We start from the raw sequence: 16,041 nt of genomic DNA, 5'->3' as shown, positions 1-16,041 counted from the left end.
ACTAAATAACAAATTTAAAGTATTTGAATAGAAAGAAGGAAAGATGTAAAAAAGATTGAAAGTAGGTAGAATGCTTTGTCCATGTGGGCTTGATACTCTTTCAACGAGTTAGAGCTCAAATTTTGTTAATGGATCTAATCTGTTCTATTAATATTGCTGTTTCTCGAGAGCACCATCAAAGGAACATGAATTAGTCTCCAACGGCGTGATTCCACGACCTTTTATATAAAATCTTAAGACACCAAAGAAAAGTAATTTCAAGGCTCTATTAAGGGGCAAAAAAGGGAGAGACCAATATGTACTCATCGTGGTTTTCCTTACTATAAGTTCCACTCATGACAAATATTATATGCTACAAACTACAAGGTTACGCTCCTAGTCATAAGCAAAGAAAAAGCCTGCACATAATCAAACAGGGAAGAACATCACAAAATAGAAATCCTTTGCAACTACATTAAGACTCGCGAGTAATTATACTTCTTCCTACCTTCTAGATAGAGAGAATAAATTATACATCTCCGAAAGTTTTCCTATATGATGTCATGAGGGGCATCCCTTGGTTTCTAACGTTCAGAAATCCATCTATGATTTAAATTTAGACTCCAAAAAATGATTATTGGTTCTCTAAATTTCCTTTTCTTTTGTGCTGTCTGTTTCTGGTTTTAAACAATTTATAAGCCTAACATTGCTTAATGGCCAGCTTAGGCTTGAGGATCTTGGTAGTTTAAACTTTCCTTGGTCTGGAGATTTGATCTCTAGAGGTATATAACTTTCTAGACTCTTCAACTATTTGATTCGGATTTATGATATTTTGGGGCCATAAGCCCTCTCTCGTCGGATCCTTATATTCACTAAAGTTCTTTGATGGTTATGGTCTCAGTGTGCTTCTTCATAGTTCATACAGCATTTAGCTGGAAAACTTCTCTATTTGGCAATATCACGACCAGGAGTCAAGATTAGATCCACTGTATGTTGCCTCTCGATTGGACTCTAGCAAAACCATCCAATGTGAATATCCATTAAACGTTTTGGTTTCACTTTAAACATTCCATCTGTTGTTTCGCTAGTGTCAAATATTGTTTAGACGTGTGATAGAACTCGAATGTAGTGAAATATAAAAGGTAACGAAAAACAAGATAAACAAGTGTTCAAGGTAGTTGGACCCTCTCATTCTTGAAAGCATTCTCTAAGCACTAATTCACTCACCAAAATGTTGTCTATCTTTCCCATCCCTACTCATTGTATTTATAACCAAACTTCCCAAATAAACTACTAACCAATTACTAACACGGCCTTAATATTCCTCTAATATCATTCCTATTAACATAGTAAGCCCATTGGACTTTAATGTATGGATTCGCAGGATTGAGATTTTCTTTTCCTTTTAACAAGAAACAAATTCTTGTTGATATAACGAAAATAAAATGTTCAAGGGATAACAACTCTTAAATAAGCAAAATACAAAATCAATAACTCAGAAACGAAGACGGACACATGGAGACCAGGCAAGAAACAATTAAACTAATATAGAACCGTAGATTGTCCAAAATCCTCGCCTATAAAGATCTAGGAGAAACTGACAATTTATAGCTATATATTCTAACAAACAATCAGTGCTACAGCAAACAAAATCGGTGGAAGGAATGGATCTTGAAGATTGGACCTCGAGAAGATCACTGATCGAAGCTCAAAGGGTAAGGTTTTCTCCTCTTTGCTGCTATTTATTATGAGATTCTAGATTGTTCCACGGGAATCCTATAGGATTATCTATGGTGTATTTGAAGCAAATAGGTGGAAATGAAAAGAAAGACACACAGAGTTCAAACAAAAAGCGAGAACCAAGTTTATGGTTTCTTGAAGAGTTTTCAAGACAAGTGAATTTTTTCTTCTCAAATAAGTTTTGTTTGATAATTTGATCAAGAACGTCCATCACACACATCTAACTAATTGATAGTAGAATAGAGCAGATAATTCAGTATCATATTTTTCTGCTTAACGGAAATATCAAATTATTTTTGTCGGGAAGCGGAGAAGAATTGAAAAAAAGTACCTGACGTCGTATGCCTGAATCCTCAATTGAAGTACTCCAATAGGACCAAGCACGATTATATTTGACGAGAAATCCCCTTTCTGGTTGAGCAGGGGAATCAGCGGAAAGCAAAACTCGGAGTTACCTAACATATCCTGGAAAGATATTAAGAAGCCTGAGTTGAAGAAAATGAATAATTCTAAGCTACTTCGGTCGAGCATGAGCTTCTAGATGATCCAGCAGCAGAAAATGTAAAACAGAAAATCTTAGAAGTAAACAATATTAAGCTCAATCTAGTTATCTATGGGATCAAGAACCTAAACAGCGATCAGTGAAGGATAAGCATACAGCTAGTTCGCGAAGCACACCTGTTCACGCAGAAACCTTAATCCCGTTCAAATATCAGCTTCGATACAATCCAAAATCAAAAGTTCAACTAGTCAGAGATTAAACAGATGCAGCAGTTTACAATATGAAACTACAGCCGGCATTGGCTGCACTATTAGCAGAGTACAACAGAGAAATTTGCGGATAGACTTGAAATGAAGCTAAAAAATCGCTACCGATAAATTTCCTCCGCAATGAAACTGCCGGAGATGTGATACTCGCTTAACATTGGCTCCGTTCGCTATTCCAAGGTTCAAATTAGAGCGTTTAAAGAAAGAAGAAGAGTGAAACACTCTACAAATTGTGATTCGAATAAACAGAAGCGATAGAAGATGAATAATGAAAATCTTCATGAATAGTGATTCGAGTTTAACGAGATAGAAAGCTGGCGAATGGGCGTGAATCGTGGAAGGAATAACTGAAGAACGAATTGGTGGGCGGGAAAAGAAAAGCGAGTATTGAAATTATGAATTCAATGGCGGTTTCATAAGGAATTTGCCTTTCATATGAAAAGTGACGTGTGCCGTGATTAAGACAAAATAAAATCAAAAAAAATAAGAAAATTGTCAAAAAAAATAGTAACAAAAAAAATGTCATATTAGACAAAGATAGATACACAGTATTAATACAGTATAGAAGTCTATCTGCTCATAATTTTACATATTGATAGACAGTATACAATCCAAAATTTTGGTACACTCAATATTTTAGTTTATTTTGTTGTTTTAAAAGTTATCTAAAATATATATTCATTTCAATAATAAATAAAAAATATATATTAGTTAGGAAATTATTCTCGATAGCAAATATTGAAGTGTTTTTTAAATAATATAACAGAAGACAAAATATTTAGATTATATAGAAAATATTGAAAATGAAAAAAAAATTCCCAAGCTTAATGTTTATCAAAATTAGCTCCATCAACACGTCATAAATCGATCACACGTGCTAATACAGTCGCGTAGATTTTGATTCAATATCTCATACATACTATGCTCCGAGATGAAATAATTCTTCATTTACTTTTGCCTTTAGTTATTTGATATCGAGTCTTGATTGCAGCTTGGGATAAAAAAATTATGCATTTATTTCATTCAGCATATATTACTCCAAGATGCCCTATTATGAAAAACTTCTATCTTTAATTATTCGATATTGTGTTTTAATTACATTGATATGCCATGGAATTAAATATTTATGTCTTTAGTTATTCAATCTTGAACCTTAGTTGCAACAATGTGACTCAAAGATTAATAAATTGCAATGACATGTATGAAACTTATGAAAAAATGATTGGTTATGAACTTTTTTTATTTTGCTACAGAAGTCATAAATATTTTGAATTTTTATTACGTTTAATATGAAAACATATGCCATGAAAAAAAAACTTAAATATACTATAGAGAGTTAAAAGTGAATTTTGTTGTTTTTTTCTCAAATAGTTTCAAAGTTTTTTTTTTTTTGCTATATTTTAAAATCCCCTAGCTACCGTTTAATTGTTGATATTGGAGGTTCCTGCACTATAGTTATAGTTTTAAGGGTAATTGGGATAAACTATTTTAAATAAGTGTAATGAGTTTTATCCTTGGCTAATTTTTAAAGCAATGATTTGAAGGAATATTTTTAAAAATATTTTGCTAAATTTTGTAAACCCCTCTTATCCATTTAAATTTTAGGTTATACTGTGTAAATAGTTTCGTTTTCCCCTCATTTTAATCTAATTAGTTTACTAATATTTTTTTAATTATTTTAATAACTTAAAGTTAAAAATAATTAAAAGTAAATATTGAGTGAATTAGGGTTTTTTAATAATAAAAAGACTATTAAAAAAAATAGTTTACAACATTTAATTTTGTCCTAAAATATAAATCTTTCGTTGGCATTACCTTTTTTTTTCAATTCCCTTATTAAGTTTTTTTTAGAATACTTGTGTGTCTATTTAAAAAATTTGAATTTGAATTTTTATTTGGCACTATTTAAAAAAAAAAAAAAAAACTGAAAGATAACAATAGGTTTTAGAGTCAATTAAATAAAGTAACGAACAAATAATAATTTTGTTATTAAACTAAAATAGGATTTCTAGACATGTAGTCTACATAAATATGCTTAAATATATATATATACACACACACACTAGCATTATCCCTAAAACGAAGAAAAATTAATATATATATGATTTAAAAAATATAACCTACTAATAATGACCATTTAGAAAAATACTCTATATAAAATTATTTTTAAAAACATCACAACATTATTATAAGTAATGTAAGAGTATTTGGGATCACTTATAAAAATGTTTTTAAATTTTCATTTTTATTTAAACACTTCCGATAAAAAAATTTGTTAAAATAAAAACATGTGTGTTTTAATTTTTTTTTAAAATGTTTGTATATAGAGGGTTAGAGTTAATAGATGGATTGTTTCTTTAAGTACTGAATACAAGATTGAACAAGGGCTCTATTATTTTATTGCCCTGGGAGGAATTCGGTTTATAAAGTTGGACCTTAAACCATTTATTTAATAGTGGACCGTTATGACTTAAGGTTAAGGAGCAAGATGCATGTAGTCTCGATATTTTGACCCAATTGATGTTACCAACAACCTGTAGATTATTAACTTACTGATTGTGGTCATATCAGATAGACATAAATATATCTATAGTGAGAGAAGTGCAACTACGATACTTTATTTAACAAATGTTAATTAGCTTGATCTAAAAGAATTTCAGTTAATCACAGATTGTCGAAGCCCATGATTTATAAATCCATTGTTCATACGGTATTAACTTATAACAATATGTTGAATAGTTCGAATTAGACAAAAATAAAATAAACTGACAAATGTATACGATACAAGCGTCATTTATTAAGCTAGAAGATTATGGAAATAATCAAAGTTAAAAACAAATCAAAATGTTGACTTTTGACTTTGAAAAGTCAAACTTTGACCAATTTTGTATTCAAATGTAATTTGAATTTTGGAAAAAATAATATGGATTCATACTCGAAAGTTTGGAATTAATCAAAAAAAACAAAATGGTAAAAGATAAAAATTGTGAGTTTTGACTTATGGTCAGATGCCTACCCTTCGTCTAAATTTATGATAATCAAACACTAAATGGAACAAGTGCATACATGGAATCAAAACACTTAGGCTGCTAAGAAGGCGTGGAATGTGAGTTGTTAATCAAATCTTTTTTTTTATGCCTTTTGCAATATAGTTTTTTAATATTTATTTATTTATTTGTATGATTTTTGAAATTATTCGATTTCATTTTTGCAAAAAGTTTTTCACCTTCCTTTCCACTTCATTCACTTATCGGGTTCTACAACCTAGTTATAAGTTTGAGAGAATAGCAAGAACTCTAGCGGTGGTCTCATGTTTGTGTTCGTGAGGAGATCGCGAGGATTGAAAAAGAAACGAACGTGCGATTTATTTTAAACCCTAATTTAACTTAATTAGGTATTAATGTATATTGATTTATATGCATAGATAGTAAAATTGATCTATTTTTTCGATGTCACTTCTAACGCTTTTCATCAATTCTTTTATTGAACGAAAAATAAGAATGTCATATCCATGGCAAAATAAAAATCATCAATAATAAAAAGAAGTAAACAAACAATTCGTATTTAAAATATAAGTATTTTAACAAACAAAACAAAGCGAAAAAATATTTATATTGTACAGAACAATTTAAAAAAATGAAAAAAAAGCATACATACCCACAACAGAAAATTAAAAAAATGCACCGATTAATTCGCATATGCATCCTGATTTGAAAAATGATCGTTTAGATTTGCTATTATTTGACCAAATCTAAACGATCAAATCAAAATTTAAACCGTACTTTTAACAATTTTATGTATATTGATCATTTAAATTTGAGTTGTCAAATCTCGAAAAAAAAAATCCAAGATTTATTGGAAAATGATGGTTTATATTTGTTATTTGATTGTTTAAATTTGGACAACAAAAAAAATCCAAGATTTATTGGAAAATGATGGTTTATATTTGTTATTTGATTGTTTAAATTTGGACAACAAAATCTAAATTGAATTTTAAAACATCATTTCTTACACAATTGACTGTTTTTTTCACGTTTAGATTTGACATTTTGATTTGATCGTTTAAATTTGAGCAACCAAATCTAAAGGAATTTTTTTAAAGATTATTTGGTACATTATCATTTATATTTTGTTGTTTTTCTTGTACATGATCTTTTAGATTTTTTTTCACACAATTTAAATAACCAAAAAACTGTTTGAAAAAAATATATATTGTATATTTGGTACACCCAAATAAGTGTTTTGAAAAAAAAATTGCACCAAAAGAAAATAAAAAAAGAACAAATTGCTCAAAGAATAGGAGAATAAATACAATGAAAAGAAAGGAGAAACCTAAAATATTTATTTAAAAAAAAAATGCATTTTAAAGAGTTTTTTTTGTTACAAAGGTCTTAATTATTATATTTATAAAAACCAACATTCAAAATATTGTTATGATAAACAGGGGTGTTCATAAAATATTTGAAAAACGAACCGATTTAACAATCCAAATTGAACTGAATTGAAACCGATTGTATATGATATGTGTTATGTTAAAACCGCTTCTCATGTGGTTTGATTCAGTTTAATGTTTTAAACCGATTTTAAAATCAAACCAAACCGCTTCTTTTAAAAAAATTTAAAGAAATATTCATAAATGTTTTGTTTCTTAAATTCAGTTAAATAAGTTGACTCGAGTTTCACTTAGATCTAAAATAGAAAGAGAATTTTTTTTTTAACTCGATGCTTTAGTGGCCCGAAATTCTACATAATTTAAATTGAATTGAAATCAAATCCATATGAAGTTTGATTTTTATTCGGTTTGACACAAAAGTGCTTCGGTTTCGTATTATATATATATATTTTTTCATTTTGTGGTCCAGTGCAATTTTAGCTTGAACCGAACTGAACTGAACCGTTGAACACCCCTAATGATAAAATGAAAAATGAACAGCAATTAAGATAGTAGAAAACCAAATATAAAATCCTCCTAAAAGTCAAATAGTTTTATTTTTCTAAAAAACACAATTCAAACATGCACTACTCATATAATTCTCCAAAGTCATGTATTCCAAACACAGGACAAAAAATAAATAATCAGGTTTGTTATCGTCAAAACATTGATTATCAAAGTAATTCAAATTATATAATTTTGAGTTTGTGAAAGGAATAAGAAATTTTAATAAATATAATAAAATACCAAAATATCTACCTATAACCAAATAAAAAAAGTCATAGGTTTGCCTTCCTTCCATCATTTTTCCTTTCCAAATTTTTGTTACCAAATATAAATATAAAACATGTATTCTTTTCGAAATTTTTTAAAAATAACAAGTTTTACAAAATATTTACAACTTATAGTAAATTATATCACTCATAGTAATGGAAGACTATCCGAGATAAAATTTAAAATTTTGCTATAACTTTTAAATATTTTAATTTATTTTACTATTTTTAAAATTGTCATTTTTTTGAAATAGTTATTTAGTTATTGAAGATAGTGTGAAAAGTGGCTTAGACTTGGCAACAAAAAAAAAAGTAGACTTGGATAGACAATAAAAAGAGTACAATTTTAAACGTACATGATTCTAAACCATTAGATCTAAACGTGTTTACGGACGAATTTTGTGGATTTCAAAATTGTTCTACAACTATTTAAGGTTTGCTATATTTTTTAAAAAGTGAAAAAAAATAACAACAAAGGATAATATTGAAATATAGTGCAACCTTTAAGGTTGTTTTTTAAATCCCAAAATTGTAGTTTAACACAGTGACAAAGGATGCTCTGGTAATTTCATTTCCGAAATAATCATTTATTTTCTTTTAATCAGCGGGCATAGACAGAGAAGAATCGCGAATGCAAGCAATCGATACCGTAGAATTTGCATCGAATCTCTCAGGCGAAGAACCCTCACTTTAAACGTTATTACATTGACAATTTTCAAAAATTCACCACAGAAATTCGTTCACTGCAAAAATCCTTTTGATTTTCTTCCGATGCCCCAACTTCCTGTTCCTCTCAATCTTTTCTTCTTCTTCAACTCTGTGTCTTTGTTGCTCTTCAACTGACAAAAAAGCACTAGTAAGTACAATTTTTATTTTATGTTATTTTTCTTCTTCCTTTAAATTTCTATGTATGAACATGTTTGGGGGTTTTGTTTGATTCCCACCACCAAATCGTCGTTCTAAACTTCTTTTTGATTTTGATGTTATGTTCTGTCTGGGCTTTTACTTTGACTTAAATGAATTCAATGGCGTTTTGAAGTTTATTTGTTTCTTAAACGTGGGTTTTACCTAATTTGGGCTCAGTTAGGGTTTTACTGCTTTGGGCTTGCTCAGAGTCTCATCAGCTCTTTAGTAATTTTTTTTTTTGGTGAAGTTCTGAAATCTGATAATCGAAGCCGAAGTTGAATTTGCAACCGTTGACGGATTTTGCGATGAAGGGGCAAAAGTGTATATTGCGTTTGGTCACCATATCAAGAGCGTAGAACTGTAAGGTGGTTCCATGCATTACTTTTTAACACTACTGGATTGATGGTTGGTTTTTGTAAAATGGATTGTGGGAAATGGAATGAATGTGTATTTACTCAACGTCCAACTCTTGATAGCAGACCTCATACCTTCCAGCAGTCTGCATTTAATTTTGTAATTTTTTATGGTAATTTTTTTCATTTTTCAAATGCTATGGAACTAGCACATTAGATTTCTTGAAACACACAAGGTGTTTGTGTTTGCACCTCCACCTTGTGCGAATCTCAACTAATCTCAACTAATTTTATGGATGGTTGACTAACCCCACTACATTTGTTTAGTAGGGAACTCTTAAGATTTTTCTTTTATAAGAGTTGGGCATACTATTTTGAACTCGGTTTTGGAGAGGATCAACCTCTACCTATACACATTACTAGTTATGTAGCAATGGTCCCAATAGAAGGAGTTGTATACTTGTATCCATCTATCCACCTTTTTTTTTGAAACGGAAACAAAGCTTTTCATTGATGTCTACCTTACTAATCAAGCATGACTTAGAAGGTCTTAGTTTCAAATCCCCATTCAGTTTCTCTCTGATTGGTATTCTTATGAATCCTTTGGAGTGGGGGTCTTTCCTTTTTTTTTTTTTTTGTAATTTCACAAGAACAATAAAATTGTTTCTTAAGTAGTGTATGGAAAAAAAACGTTCCTCCCCTTGTTGAATTCAATTGGTGTAAAAAGTACCAGGTATGTCCCTAGGCATGCCAATGGAAAAGGAAGTTGTTAATAAAAAGGAGTATATGTACATGAAAGTGTGTAGTGGCAAACGAAGTTTAGAAAATACCAGGCATGACACAGAAGATTGTGTGTTATTGGAAGGGATGGCTCATTTGTGGAAATGGCCAAATTTGATAAGAGGACTAGGATGGGAGTAGAATTGTTTGCCCTCTTCTTGAGAGCAATGGAAATAAGACATTGGAGTCAACATTGGAAGACAAAGCAGGTGCATCAAGTGAGTCGAATAAGGGAGGAGCTAGGGATATAAACGGGTTGAGTTGGGTTGGGTTGAAAGCATTTTATGGACGAACCTGAAATTGCATGATGTTCGCTTTAGGATTCTAACATCCAATCCCACCCAAACCAAGCATTATATGTTCAGATTGGGTTGTCAGGTTGCTAAAATTTTGATAAATCAAACATGAAACAGGGATGACTAAATGAACAGGAATGAAGGTGCAAAAAAGAGATACTGAGCAATTGACGTAGATTTGCAACATTGAGGAGATAATGAGGACACGGAATGCCGAACATAGACACGAAATGCAAATGTTGAAGAGTTCACAACAAAGAGAGATTTGGAGAGTTAAGTTGAGACACCCATATCAACAATGGAAGATATGAAACTAAAATGTTGAGAAGATATGAATCTAGAGTGGTGTGCCACAGAGGAACATTGGAGATTGAAGATTAGAAATTAAACCCTGAAAATGACAAAGAAGTGAGCTATAGAAATGAGAAAGGTAGAGAAAAGAGAGAGACTATGTGTGAGAACCATGAGGAGGATATCCACGTGGAAACAGATTGTCAGACGCAACTCTGAATGGTAGTTGTCCGAGGTTTCAATGTTACTTTTGTTGTTAAGGGATTCCCACATTTGCAAGGGAGGGGGACTTCAGTTCATGCATGGACCATAGCCCTTCTCAAGTTTTTTCTTGCCATTATATTTTCCACCTCTTATGTGCCTCCTCATTTCTTCTTGATTATTAATTATTTTTCTCGCACTAGAAGGTTAAAATTTCCAAGAAGATCAATCTCTTTGTTCACCATTTCGTTCTGGGTAAGTTAATACCTTACATTGCACACACTAACACTTTTTTTTCTCTTTAAGGTTATAATGGTGCATCATTTGTTGATGAATGCCATAAGATATTGACCATATTATTTTGAGTTGTTAGTTTGCCCAACTCAATCAATTTGGTCTCCTATTGAAATCTTTTAGAGTTTCTATGGTGGTTGTAACAAAGATGCTAGGGCTATGCTCGATGAGGTTAGTCATGGCAAAGTTTGCCTTTTCCTTTGCCTGGATTAAGAGATAATAGAAATTTTTAGTGTAGAGAGGTTGGGGAGGAGAAATATCTTTTTGTAATCATCAGGTAAGTGTTATTCTTTTGACTTGGAGTCCTATTTTGTAGCCCACTCTCTCTTGTTGTTTGTTTTTTGTTAGTTTTCTTTTCTCTTAATGAACATTTGTTTTTCTTATTAGTTATTAAAAAATTTCTCTGGTAAGGCATTGGCAATGTCATGATAAGGTATCTTGTATTTAAAGTCATTTTTTTGACAAATGACGACCCTCTATTGAAATTAAAATGAAAAACACGGGGCACCAAAAAACCAGCCCACAAAAGAAAAAACCTTTAAAGAAAGGGCCTCCAATTCTGCAAAACCTATTGAATGATTAAAATTAAAATTTTGTAATCGAAGCTCAAAGAGAAACATGAAATCTAGTTTGAGACCACTCATCACTTTGGTCCCTTTCCAAATCTCTTAACACTATTGTTTGTCTTTTCCCATGTATCCCATTATAATGCACACCCTAGCTAACCACAAGAACCGACCCTGCTCCCTAAATGGTGGATTAGAAACTCCTTCATCATCTCAATGGATCTCCATGATGAGCCCGTTGAAAGGTTATTCACATTGAGATAGGAGAGTAGTGTAAAGGGGTATTATGAATCATTTGGAATGGTGGTGTCATCGCTCCTACAGGATCTCTCATATGAAATGTTGGGACAAAGCTTCTTGAATGGGTTCAAAACAGCTCAAGGACAATGGCCAGGTGAAAGAAAATGTTGGAGAGAGTGATGGAAAAGTGGGGCCATCTTTGAACTTGATTGTTGAAATCTACCTTCAACCTATGTACAATACATGACTCTGAGCCACTCCATTTAGTATTGGCTTCATTGGTCTGATAGGTGGCTTGAGCAATTATGTACATCTTGATTTATTTGAGTGCTCCTGTTTAGTTTTTGAAGAGCTTGTGCTCGAAAGGAACAATGAAATCTTTAACGAGGAGAAGTCCTATAATCGTTTTCTTTGGTGTAGTTACATTTTTCTTCTTTTGGAAGAGCCTTTTTGGCTTTTGTACTCTTATATGGCTCGAGGCTTTGATCTTCTCCCCTCTTTTTTAATTTCATATTATTTTTTAAATTGTTTTACATCTTTTCTTGTCAGACTACCATTATGATCTTATAACTTCCTTTTAGAAATTAAAGGTGCAAAATTTTGGTTGACGTGGTGAATACTAAAAGTAATTTATGCCTCATATTGGTTTGCATGCTTATAAAGATTTGAAAATCTGTCTGCTCACCAGGCATTATTTATTTAATATACTGTTCTTCCATGTGCTTGAAATTTGTTTTGACTGAATTAGTTCGTTTCAAACTGCAGCAACCTACTTGATTTGAGGTCCGTGTGCTTGGGGCATGGTTTGGAAGTACAGGTGGTTTGTCCATAGTTGCAGTGTGACTTAGTTAGGAGAATAATACAAGTGCTGTGCTGTTATGTAAAAATTAATTTACACTGCATATTCTGTATTTAAGTGAGGTTGATCATTGCATGAGTTATGGATTGTAACAAAGATGAAGCCATTAAAGCAAGGGAAATTGCTGAGAAGAAAATGGAAGGCAAAGATTTCACAGGGGCTCGTAAGCTTGTTCTCAAGGCGCAACAGTTAAATCCTGATGCAGAGTATATTTCACAAATGCTTATGGTTTGTGACGTGCATTGTGCGGCAGAGAAGAAATTGTTTGGTAATGAGATGGATTGGTATGGCATCCTTCAGATTGAGCAAACGGCAAATGAGGCGACAATCAGGAAGCAATACCGGAAGTATGCTCTTCTACTTCATCCTGATAAAAACAAATTCATTGGTGCAGAAGCTGCTTTCAAGTTGGTTGGTGAAGCTCAGAGAGTGCTGTTGGACCATGAGAAACGTCGAATGCATGATATGAGACGCAAGCCAGCAATACCATTTCGACCTCCCCATAGAGCCGCTTCAACCTTTAATGTTGGAGTTCAAGCTAATTACAGAAGCAACTTTACAACCTTCATTCCTCAACCTCCACCACCTCCTCAACCGCAAGGACATTCGGGGTTCGGTCATAATCGTTCAACTTTTTGGACTGTTTGTCCATTTTGTTCAGTAAGGTACCAGTACTATAAAGAAGTGGTTAATAGATCACTTTGCTGTCAGAATTGCAAGAAGCCCTTTGTTGCATATGATATGGAACTACAAGGGGCTCACCCTCAGCCTATGTCCAACTTGAACCAGACATCATTTTTTCCGCAGCAGAATTCCTTCAATCACAGGGCTGAGATGGGACGCCCGGGAAACTCTCAGTCTGAGAAGCGTCGAGGGAAACGCAACACCTCGGTTGCTGCTTCAGAAAAGTTCAATGGTAAGAAAAGAAGGAAGCAAACTTCTGAATCTAGTGAGAGTTGTGATACAGAAAGCAGCTTAGATACAGATGAAAATGGTGTAACTGATGATGATAGCAGCAGAAAGGATATTGGACACTCTGGAGACCACCGTCCAAGAAGATCTAGTCGACGAAGGCAGAAGATTTCTTACAATGAGAATGGAAGTGATGATGACAACGACGTTGAGATCACTCACAAAAGACCAAGGAGAAGAAAATCATCTATTGTTTCAGATGACGAGGATATTGAGGAAGTATCTGTTGCTGTGGATGATGATCAGACAAAGACAAATAAGCCAGAAAATCATTGCTCTGAAGAGGATTTATCACGGAGAAGCAAGGGAAGTAAGGAGAACCATAAAGAAACAACAGATCAGGATGTTTCTCAGGGAAGCATGGAGTCAGCTGGTGATCCTGACTCTAATTTGCTTTCATGTTCTGATCCCGATTTTCATGATTTTGATCAGCTGCGGAACCGAGAATGTTTTACTCTTGGGCAGATCTGGGCTATGTATGATGATATTGATACTATGCCTAGATTCTATGCTTGGATAAAAAAGGTGTTTCCTTCTGGATTCAAAGTTCAAATCACTTGGCTAGAGCCAGAAGCATCTGTTGATGGCCGAAGAAAATGTGTTGATAAAGAAATGCCAGTTTCTTGCGGTGAGTTTGTGTTTGGAGCAACTGAAACCATGACAGATTGTGATTCGATGTTTTCTCATGCTGTTGCATGGGACAAAGGCTACCATAAAGACAGTTTCAGGATTTATCCAAGGAAAGGGGAAATTTGGGCTCTCTTCAAGAATTGGGATAAGAAAAGTGAGTGCGATTCCAATGGTCAATATGAGTATGAGTTTGTTGAGATATTGTCGGAATTTACTGAAGAAGCTGGTATTGATGTAGCACTCTTAGCTAAGGTAAAAGGTTTTTCTTGTCTCTTTTGTCGAATGGTCAAGGTAGGAGAAAAATCATTTCAAGTCCCTGCGGCTGAATTGTTTAGATTTTCGCATCGGGTTCCTTCGTTTCCACTCACTGGTGATGAAAGAGAGGGTGTCCCAAGAGGTTCTTTTGAACTGGATCCAGCTGCTCTTCCCCCCAATCTTCCAGAGATCATCCTTCCTGAGCATATAAAAGAGGTGGATTCTGATACTCGTCGAAGCACATTGCCCATGATGGGCTCTAATGGAGAAGCCAGCACCCATGAAGCTGCTGCTGATACTAACAGCAATCTCCGGTCTGAGGGTGATGACGGTATTGCAGCTGTAGCTTCGCCAAGTGAGGCTTATGAGATTCCAGATCCTGAATTTCACAACTTTGATCTTGAGAAGTCTATTGAGAAGTTTAGGATTGGTCAGGTCTGGTCACTGTACAGCGACGAGGATGCCTTACCGAGGTACTATGGTCTCATCAAGAAAGTAACCCGTGAACCGTTCGAAGTGAAGTTGACTTGGCTGGTGTCCTCTACACTTCCAAGCGACACAGTCAAATGGCACGATAAACAAATGCCGATTTCTTGTGGGAGATTTACAATTCAAAGGAGGACTCCTATGCACCGTTGCACTACCATTGACTCCTTTTCACATCTGCTTAGAACTGATCCTGCTCCTAATAATGCCTTCTCAATCTCTCCTAGAATTGGTGAAGTTTGGGCATTATACAAGAACTGGACTCCCGAACTCAGGTGTTCGGATTTGGATAATTGTGAATACGATATAGCAGAAGTCATAGATGATGACGATTTACAAAAAGAAGTTATGTTCTTGAAACGCGTCGATGGTTATAACTCAGTCTTCAAGGCTCAAACCAAAAATGATGGTTCCACGCTCACTATGTTAATTACCGATGCCGAAATTCTTCGATTCTCCCACCAGATACCTGCTTTTCGGTTGACAGAAGAACGGGGTGGTAGCTTGAGAGGCTGCTTGGAACTTGATCCTGCCGCTTTACCAGTATATTATTTTTGTTGACTCAACTAGGCAGGACGATAAATACCATAGGCAGTATTGTCAATGTATACCTCTGTATCTAATAGCTCGAACCGATCTGAAAACTGAACCGTTTTTTGGAGAAGCCTTGGCAAACCACAGCTTGTTTTCATGAGAAGTCTTTGCTGGTTTGGATCTACAATGGGAACCAAGCATTTTACGTTTTACTTTCACTTTTTAAGGCTAAAAAGTTCAAAAGGTTTCTGGCTTTGGGAGAAAAGAGAGAGGTTTCTCAACTCATAATATTGGGTTTGTGCACAAAGTTTCGAATTTTGTTTGTAGCTGGACCCATTTGCCAAGGAAAATATGATGAATTTCTTCACTTGTCAAAATGAAATCTTCATATTTTATGTTCAATTTCACCTTCCATTTTTTCCCCTTGCGGATTGTCATACATATTTGCCGATGAATTATTGGACACTTGCCCTTCCGAATTACACATTTGCTTTGGACTTTACAATGTTGGAAAACGAAGAAGAAAAAAAAAAGAATGATAGAAAATACTCAGGTATGTGCATTTATCTATCATAATTTTATCAAAATAATTAAATGTATTGTTTTCGTGTGTGGTGAAAGTGAGAGCTATATTGCAAGCCATAATTGTCTATATTAATATTTTGAGCTACATACTAATCTTATTA

General features: G+C 33.4%; 1 protein-coding gene across 3 annotated transcripts; it reads left to right on the top strand.

Moving 5' to 3' along the window:
• The first annotated feature begins 8,304 nt into the window (after positions 1–8,304).
• Positions 8,305–15,777, top strand: LOC101214527. 3 transcript variants are annotated; one of them, XM_011658360.2, is made up of 3 exons: positions 8,305–8,548; positions 8,846–8,958; positions 12,385–15,777. In XM_011658360.2, exon 3 carries the CDS (start codon positions 12,560–12,562, stop codon positions 15,380–15,382), a length of 2,823 nt encoding a protein of 940 aa, XP_011656662.1. In that variant the 5' UTR covers positions 8,305–8,548; positions 8,846–8,958; positions 12,385–12,559; the 3' UTR covers positions 15,383–15,777. The 3 variants fall into 3 exon arrangements, with proteins under 3 accessions (XP_011656662.1, XP_004153904.1, XP_011656663.1); XM_004153856.3 differs by having other exon boundaries at positions 8,846–8,963; XM_011658361.2 differs by lacking the exon at positions 8,846–8,958.
• Positions 15,778–16,041: the final 264 nt, after the last annotated feature.

Source organism: Cucumis sativus, chromosome 6 (assembly GCF_000004075.3).
Source record: "Cucumis sativus cultivar 9930 chromosome 6, Cucumber_9930_V3, whole genome shotgun sequence".
Taxonomy (NCBI): domain Eukaryota; kingdom Viridiplantae; phylum Streptophyta; class Magnoliopsida; order Cucurbitales; family Cucurbitaceae; genus Cucumis; species Cucumis sativus.
The sequence above is the reverse complement of the archived record's forward strand: the minus strand, read 5'-3'. Positions and strand labels throughout refer to the sequence as shown.